Source organism: Homarus americanus, unplaced genomic scaffold (assembly GCF_018991925.1).
Source record: "Homarus americanus isolate GMGI-L3 unplaced genomic scaffold, GMGI_Hamer_2.0 scaffold17532, whole genome shotgun sequence".
Taxonomy (NCBI): Eukaryota; Metazoa; Arthropoda; class Malacostraca; order Decapoda; family Nephropidae; genus Homarus; species Homarus americanus.
In genome coordinates, this window is record NW_024755545.1 from 746470 (window position 1) to 755291 (window position 8822).

Consider the following 8822-nt stretch of genomic DNA (forward strand, 5'->3'; position numbering starts at 1 on the left):
TTTCATTCGTTAGGTGAAGGAGGGGAGCGAGGGAGAAGGGGTAAGTCTGTGGTTGAGGGAGGTGGGGGTTTGCCTGTGGTCACTCCCCCAACCAGAGGGTCGGCCTGGGAACCGATAGGAGAGGAGACTGAGGGAAAGGATGATAACTGTGGAATAAGCATAGTATGTAATAACTTAGACACCAGGGGAAATATGTGATAGTTATGTTATTACTCATGGGGTTACTGTATACCACAAAGACACTTATGAGGAATACTCTACTCCATACACAGAGGAAGGGAATTGAGAACTATTCTGAACGGTTCTGTGTTTATTAGACGGTATTCAGGATGGACAGTTACACTTTTAAAACAATGACTTATTCTCCTAGCTAGTTAAACGGGGTCACATGAATTGCAAAACATTTCGGGGAACGGATAAAACCTAATTGCCGAACACACACACACACACGTCTACCCCTAAACACCCCCAAAAACAGACTCTGCGTTTGAAAATCGAGCGCACTTGTTGCTGGCTTCGAAACTCTAGTCTCCAGCCAATCAACCCAGTTATGGCTAAGACAGGGCACGGCTTTTTGGTGGGAATACATATATATATTTTCTCTAAAGCATGACACAATTTACTTTAAAATCAAGGCGCTGTTACTTGTGCAACAGGTGGTTATGATACAACAGGTGGTTATGGTATAACAGGTGGTTATGGTATAACAGGTGGTAATGATACAACAGGTGGTAATAATACAACAGATGGTTATGATACATGCTGAACCTGTCGTTACGGTACAACAGGTGGTAATGTTACAACAGGTGGTTATGGTATAACAGGTGGTTATGGTATAACAGGTGGTTATGGTACAACAGGTGGTTATGGTACAACAGGTGGCTATGATAGAACAGGTGGTTATGGTACAACAGGTGGTAATGATACAACAGGTGGTAATGATATAACAGGTGGTTATGATACAACAGGTGGTTATGGTACAACAGGTGGCTATGATAGAACAGGTGGTTTTGATACAACAGGTGGTTATGGTAACAATTGGTTATGGTACAGCAATTGGTTATGGTACAACAGGTGGTAATGATGCAACAGGTGGTTTTGATATAACAGGTGGCTATGGTACAACAGGTGGCTATGATAGAACAGGCGGTTATGATACAACAGGTGGTTATGGTACAACAGGTGGTTATGATACAACAGGTGGTTATGGTACAACAGGTGGTTTTTATACAACGGGTGGTTATGGTACAACAGGTGGTTATGATACAACAGGTGGTTATGGTACAACAGGTGGTTTTTATACAACGGGTGGTTATGGTACAACAAGTGGTTATGATACAACAGGTGGTTATGGTACAACAGGTGGTTATGATACAACAGGTGGTTATCATACAATAGGTGGTTATCATACAACAGGTGGTTATCGTACAACAGGTGGTTTTTATACAACGGGTGGTTATGATACAACAGATGGTTATGATACAACAGGTGGTTATGATACAATAGGTGGTTTTGATACAACAGATGGTTATGGTACAACAGGTGGTTATGATACAACAGGTGGTTATGGTCAACAGGTGGTTTTTATACAACGGGTGGTTATGGTACAACAGGTGGTTATCATACAACAGGTGGTTATCATACAACAGGTGGTTTTTATACAACGGGTGGTTTTATACAACGTGGATTTATGGGTACAACTGGTGGTTATGATACAGTTTGGTTATGGTACAACAGGTGGTTATGATACAACTGGTGGTTATGGTACAACAGGTGGTTATGATACAACAGGTGTTTATGATACAACAGGTGGTTTATGATACAACAGGTGGTTATGATACAACAGGTGGCTATGGTACAACAGGCGCTTTTTATACAACGGGTGGTTGGGTACAACTGGTGGTTATGATACAACTGGTGGTTATGATACAACAGGTGGTTATGGGTACAACAGGTGGTTATGATACAACTGGTGGTTATGATACAACAGGTGGTTTATGATACAACAGGTGGTTATGATACAACGGGTGGTTATGATACAACAGGTGGTTATGATACAAAGTGGTTATGGTACAACAGGTGGTAATGATACAACAGGTAGTAATGATACAACAGGTAGTAATGATACAACAGGTGGTTATGGTACAACAGGTGGTTATGATACAACAGGTGGTTATGGTACGACAGGTGGTAATGATACAACAGGTGGTAATGATACAACAGGTGGTAATGATACAACAGGTAGTTATGGTACAACAGGTGTTTTGGTACAACAGGTTGTTATGATATAACGGTAGTAATGATACAACAGGTGGTTATGGTACAACAGGTAGTTATGGTACAACAGGTGTTTTGGTACAACAGGTGGTTATGATATAACAGGTAGTAATGATACAACAGGTGGTTATGGTAACAGGTGGTTATGATACAACAGGTGGTGATACAACAGGTGGTAATGATACAGTGGTAATGATACAACAGGTAGTAATGATACAACAGGTGGTAATGATACAACAGTTAGTAATGATACAACAGGTGGTAATGATACAACGGGTGATAATGATACAACAGGTGGTTATGATACAACAGGTGGTAATGATAGAACAGTATTTATGGTACAACAGGTGGTTATGATACAACAGTTGGTTATGGTACGACAGGTGGTAATGATATAACAGGTGGTAATGATACAACAGGTGGTAATGATACAACAGGTGGTTATGGTACAACAGGTGGTTATGATATAACAGTGGTAATGATACAACAGGTGGTTATGATACAACATGCGGTTATGGTACAACAGGTGGTTATGGTACAACAGGTGGTTATGATACAACAGGTGGTTATGATACAACAGGTGGTTTTTATACAACAGGTGGCTATGGTACAACAGGTGTTTTTGATACAACAGGTGGTTATGGTACAACAATTGGTTATGATACAACAGGTGGTTATTGTACAACAGGTGGTAATGATACAGCAGGTGGTTATGACACAACAGGTGGTAATGATACAACATGTGGTTATGATACAGCAGGTGTTTATGATACATCAGGTGGTTATGATACAGCAGGTGGTTAGGATACAGCAGGTGGTTATGATACAGCAGGTGGTTAGGATACAGCAGGTGGTTAGGATACAGCAGGTGGTTAGGATACAGCAATGTTTATGATACAGCAGGTGGTTATGATACAGCAGGTGTTTATGATACAGCAGGTGTTTATGATACAGCAGGTGTTTATGATACAGCAGGTGTTTTATGATACAGCAGGTGGTTACGTCACTTCAGGTGCTACTTATACACGTGCAACAGGTGGTGATGGTTCTTGTGCAACAGATGGTTGATGCAACAGATTTTTGAAAATACATTTGTGCTGGCAGTGCATGTGCAACAGGTGATGATGTATGCAACAGGTGGTAATACTGATGCCTGTGCAACATTTAGTAATGTATGTGCTTGAAATGTTGATATGTGCAATATGTGGTGATAGTGATGCATATGTATGTGGAACAGATGATGGTGTAATTCACTGTATATGCAACAGGTGGTGTTGTAGCATGTGCAACAGGTGGCTATAATGGTGCATGTGCAACAGGTAGTTATAGGTCGTGTGCAACAAGTGTTTAATGGGTATGTGTAACAGATAGTTATAATGGTCCGTGTGCAACAGGTGGTTATAATGGTGCATGTGCAACAGGTGGTTATAAGGTGCATGAGCAGCAGGTTATAGGTCCGTGTGTAAGTGGTTATAATGGGATGTGCAACAGGTGGTTATAATGGTGTGTGACAGGTGGTGTTGTAGCATGTGCAACAGGTGGCTATAATGGTGCATGTGCAACAGGTAGTTATAATGGTCCGTGTGCAACAAGTGGTTATAATGGTGCATGTGCAACAGGTGGTTATAATGGTGCATGTGCAACAGGTGGTTATAATGGTGCATGTGCAGCAAGTGGTGATACATGTACAATAAGTGGTGATACATGCAGTCCCCTTCACTAGTGCATTTACAGGGGCTCGTCAGATTTTGTGCAGTGTGGCAGCGTTGTTTTTGTTTACATTTGACAGAAGAAAACTCGTAATAATAAACATCGTATGGAATCAAATTAAAACAATATTAAAACAAATATATTAAAGATAATGATTTGTGGAATGTTTATATGACGAGCCACTGTAAACGCACTCGTGAAGGGGACTATACAACAGGTGGTGGTGATACATGTACAGTAACTCAAAAAAGTATCTGTCCACACACTGTGTGAAACATTATGAGACCACGGATGATAGATATTGGGATATGCATTTACTTTGGTATATAGTTTAACATAAGTAATGCAATGTGTATAATTATTTCGGCGTAATTAATATGATGTTCGGTTCCAAATGCAATAGGATCATGAGGCCACAGAGCCACGCCTACCAACCCTCCCGAGACATGACGAGTTGTATGTAGCATTTTGAAGTCATCGAACCCATCCTGGCAGATACTTCTTTGAGGCACTGAACATTATGTGGTATTACATATACAATTGGGGATATGTGTTCCAACACCCCTTGTGGTAACCCGTGTCTCCAAACGGCACCGTCGCAGTAGTAGTATCACTATATATGAATGACTGGGTATTGGTGATGTAACGAGGGACGTGATTGGTGGATAGGTTTGCTATAGGTCATATAGGTTGGCCGTTTGGTGACACAGGTTACCACAGGGGGTGTAGGAACACATTTCCACAATTGTACAACTGGTGGTGATAGTGTGAGGGAAGGTGTGAGAGCAAGATAACCCAATACGTGATAAATATCACTTAAGATAACCTACTTAACATAGCCTAATGACACCTGTTGTTTGTGATGCTAATTGCCTTCTTCTTCTTCCGCAGGTAAGCCTGATGATGACCAGTACCAGGTGAGAGAGAGAGAGAAAGAGCGAGAAGGCGAGATAAAGAGAGAGAGGTGTGTGTCGTTTCTCTTATTTTATACAGATTTATTGATATAAAACCCGGATTTAATAGACCAGAGAGAGAGAGAGAGAGAGAGAGAGAGAGAGAGAGAGAGAGAGAGAGAGAGAGAGAATACCCTACTGGTGAAGATGATTGACCATGACCTATTGCTTCAGGGTCACGTGGGTCGCTATTACCTCGGTCTCTTGTGAAAGATTTTGTGGCCACAGATCTTAAACCACAAGTCTCCAGTGTTGCCAACAACTTTCTCCTCATTAGTCTCCCACGACCACTTGTATAGACAAACATTTTGGCTACACTGTTTTGTGTAAACCACATAAACAGATGGAAACAAAATTTGCGTAACTAACTCAATATACGCTATTCTTGACTCACATCCCAATGTTTTTGTTTTATATTTCCTTGTTGAACGAGTTTTCCCATTTAGTGTGTGTCGTCATTACGCGCTGCCAGACGTACGAGCACTCCCTCCCTCTCTCCATCCCGCGCTAACGCAGCTTTGGACATCAGTGTTGAAAATCATTATAATTGGTTATTTATAAAGAGGACAATGGTCAACAATGAGTGCAGTGACTGGAGAGCTAATTACTCGTCATATTTGAAGGAACTCATCGTAAAGGAATGAGTGAAGGTGGTGTGAAAGTATAATGAATGAAGCAGGTGTGAAAGTATAATGAATGAAGGTGTGAAAGAAGTATAAATAAATAGACGAAGTTTGAAAGAAGATATGAAAGCAGGGGGTATGATAGAAGCAGAAATGAATGAATTAGGTGTGAAAGAAGCAGAAATGAAAGCAGGAGGTGTAAAAGAAGCAGGAGGTATGAAAGAAGCAGAAATGATTGAACGTGTGAAAGAAGCAGAAATGAATGAAGTAGGTGTGAAAAAAGCAGAAAATAAAGCAAGGGGTGTGAAAGAAGCAGAAATGAAAGAAGGAGGTATGAAAGAAGCAGAAATGAAAGCGGGAGATATGAAGGTAGAAATAAATTATTGGTGTGAAAGAAGCAGAAATGAAAGCAGTAGGCGTGAAAGTAGAAATGAAAGCAGGAGATATGAAAGTAGAAATAAATGATGGGTGTGAAAGAAGCAGAAATGAAAGCAGGAAGTATGAAAGAAGTAGAAATTAATGCAGGAGATATGAAAGTAGAAATAAATTATAGGTGTGAAAGAAGCAGAAATGAAAGCAGGAGATATGAAAGAAAATGAAGGGGAAGGAAAATAAATTGTCGCCTCACGTATTATTTTGCCTTTCAACAAAATAAATATATATTCAACCACCTGCCCTCTCCTCCTCCTCCTCCTCCCTGCCTCTCCTCTTCCTCACCTTCTCCTCCTCCTCCTCTTCCCTCCAACTCTTCTCATCTACCAGCTTGCCTCCTCCTCCAACCCTCCACACCTTTCTCCTCCTCCTCCTCCCCCTCCTCCTCCCTCCTCTTCTCCTCACCTTCTCCTCCTCCTCCTCTTCCTCTCCAACCTTCTCTCATCTAACAGCTTGCCTCCTCCCCTCCAACCCCCATAACCTTTCTCCTCCTTCTCCTCCCTCCCCCCCTCCTCTTCCTCACCTTCTCCTCCTCCTCTTCCCTCCAACTCTTTCCTCATCTACCAGCTTGCCTCCTCCTCCAACCCTCCATAACCTTTCTCCTCCTCCTCCTACCCCTACCCTTCCCCCTCTCCTCTTCCTCCCTCCTCACCTTCTCCTCTTCCCTCCTCTTTCCCTCTCCAACTCTTCTCCTCATCTACCAGCTTGCCTCCTCCTCCAACCCCTCCATAACCTTTCCTCCTACCCTCCTCTCTTTCCTCCTTCTCCTCCTCCTCCCTCTGTATAAATATAAGAATCCAGAAAACAAATAAAATATCAACGATAATAAAATAAGATGGACAATAAGTCAATAGACAATAAAATATACAAACAAAATAATCAAATAATAAAATAAAAAATACAACACAAATTGTGAATAAATTTCGAAACTTTTTTTTTTCATTCATACGATTTATATTCTCGCCCCAAAAAGTGGTCCTAAGCCCCCCCCCCCCTCTTTCCCAAGGTTTAAGGATTAGCTTTGGCTATTGGGATTGGCGACTCATGGGTTAGATTGGGATTGTGGGGTGGTTTATCCTACCCGGTCAAGCTACCATTCAGCTGCCAGATCTCCACCTTTGATAATATTCATGGTGCGTGAAAATAAAACATGGGGGTAAGAATGTGGGGGGGGGAGTTATGGGGGTAATAACAGTTAAATTAGATCATGAGGGCAATACTACTACTACTACTACTACTACTAATAATAATAATAATAATAATAATAATAATAATAATACACTGTAGGGGATGGCTGGTACTGTGTGCTGTCACTAACATTGTTGGTCCAGCTGATGTACTCGAGGCACGTCTAGCAAGGTAAAGCGGTACGGAAGACTGGGAAGGTCAGGAAGGTCGATAACCTCTGTTGGAGGTTAAGTCTATAGCTCTTATTGACACTTGAGGGTTAGCAATGTCTGCCTCCACTGTTGTCACTTTCTCCGTTGCTGGCGTTTAGATATGAGAAAAATATTTATTTTTTCTATTTTTTCCATTCTAGATTTTAATGGGAACTAAAAACCATCTCTTCGATATAAGAATTTTTGTTTTTATTCAATAAATATGTAAATCAAGATGTTGTCTGAAAAATAGTTAAAACGGGAATGTTATTATTATTTATCAAGTGAGCGTAGCGGTGTGTGGCAACTCAACTCCTTTAGTGGGGTGATGACGCAACACCCCGCCGATGACGTCACGCGCCCAGACAGTCATCTCCCCCTCCCCTTCCTCCCCGTCCGGAGCTACCTTGGCCGAGGTAACCGGGTGGGAGGAGACGGGGGAGGGATATAGGTTAGGTAGAAAGAGACAGGTAGACAAACAGAAATAGAGAACTAATAGGAGGGAGATTATATATATATATATATATATATATATATATATATATATATATATATATATATATATATATATATATATATATATATATATATATATATATATATATGCTGATAACCACAAGAAAACACGAAGTTCCAAGCGCTTTCGTGTAATTCACATCTTCAGGGATGAGTTCAGTCTGCACTCACCCCTGAAGATGTAAATTATACGAAAGCGCTTGGGAACTTCGTGTTTTCTTGTGGTTATCAGCAAATACTTGGATCACGCATTAATTTAAAGACAAACTTTTGTTTAGCTTTAATGTAACCGAAATGTTGGTGGTTAGCTGTTGGTGACCCACCTGTTAACTTAGCTGTTGGTGACCCACCTGTTAACTTAGCTGTTGGTGACCCACCTGTTAACCTAGCTGTTGGTGACCCACCTGTTAACTTAGCTGTTGGTGACCCACCTGTTAACTTAGTTAACTTAGCTGTTGGTGACCCACCTGTTAACTTAGCTGTTGGTGACCCACCTGTTAACCTAGCTGTTGGTGACCCACCTGTTAACTTAGCTGTTGGTGACCCACCTGTTAACCTAGTTGTTGGTGACCCACCTGTTAGATCAACGGGTATGTAAAAACAGATAGGACAACAGTGTGAGTAAAGAATGTGAGGTGAGCACATACTTGGCACTATCCACCCCAGTGTCACCCTCTTATCCTGCCCAGTGCCGCTCTCCCACCCAGTGCCACCCCTACCCAGTGTCACCCTCTTACCCTGCCCAGTGCCGCTCTCCCACCCAGTGCCACCCCTACCCAGTGTCACCCTCGTACTCAGTGTCACTCTCTTACCCTGCCCAGTGCCACTCTCCCACCCAGTGCCACCCCTACCCAGTGTCACCCTCGTACTCAGTGCCAGGTGGCATAAGTCAGAGGTAAGAGTGCCAGGAGGCGCATCAGGTGTCGGAGTGT

At 41.9% G+C, this 8822-nt stretch overlaps 1 protein-coding gene across 1 annotated transcript; it reads left to right on the forward strand.

Moving 5' to 3' along the window:
• Positions 1–956: 956 nt before the first annotated feature.
• Positions 957–5270, forward strand: LOC121856563 (uncharacterized PE-PGRS family protein PE_PGRS46-like). Its single transcript, XM_042352173.1, has 7 exons — positions 957–1577; positions 2046–2178; positions 2876–3073; positions 3672–3731; positions 3843–3962; positions 4879–4904; positions 5169–5270. The coding sequence occupies exons 1-7, from the start codon at positions 957–959 to the stop codon at positions 5268–5270; spliced, it is 1260 nt and encodes a 419-aa protein (XP_042208107.1).
• Positions 5271–8822: the final 3552 nt, after the last annotated feature.

Bases quoted from the DNA above. Each gene is read 5' to 3' on its own strand.
- LOC121856563 (XM_042352173.1), top strand. From the start codon at position 957: ATGATACAACAGGTGGTTATGGTACAACAGGTGGCTATGATAGAACAG. The intron at 1,578-2,045 runs GTGGTTTTTATA...ATGATACAACAG, and splicing joins CAGGTGGTTATGGTCAACAG to GTGGTTATGATACAAAGTGG. The intron at 4,905-5,168 runs GTGAGAGAGAGA...TTGTGGCCACAG, and splicing joins CTGATGATGACCAGTACCAG to ATCTTAAACCACAAGTCTCC.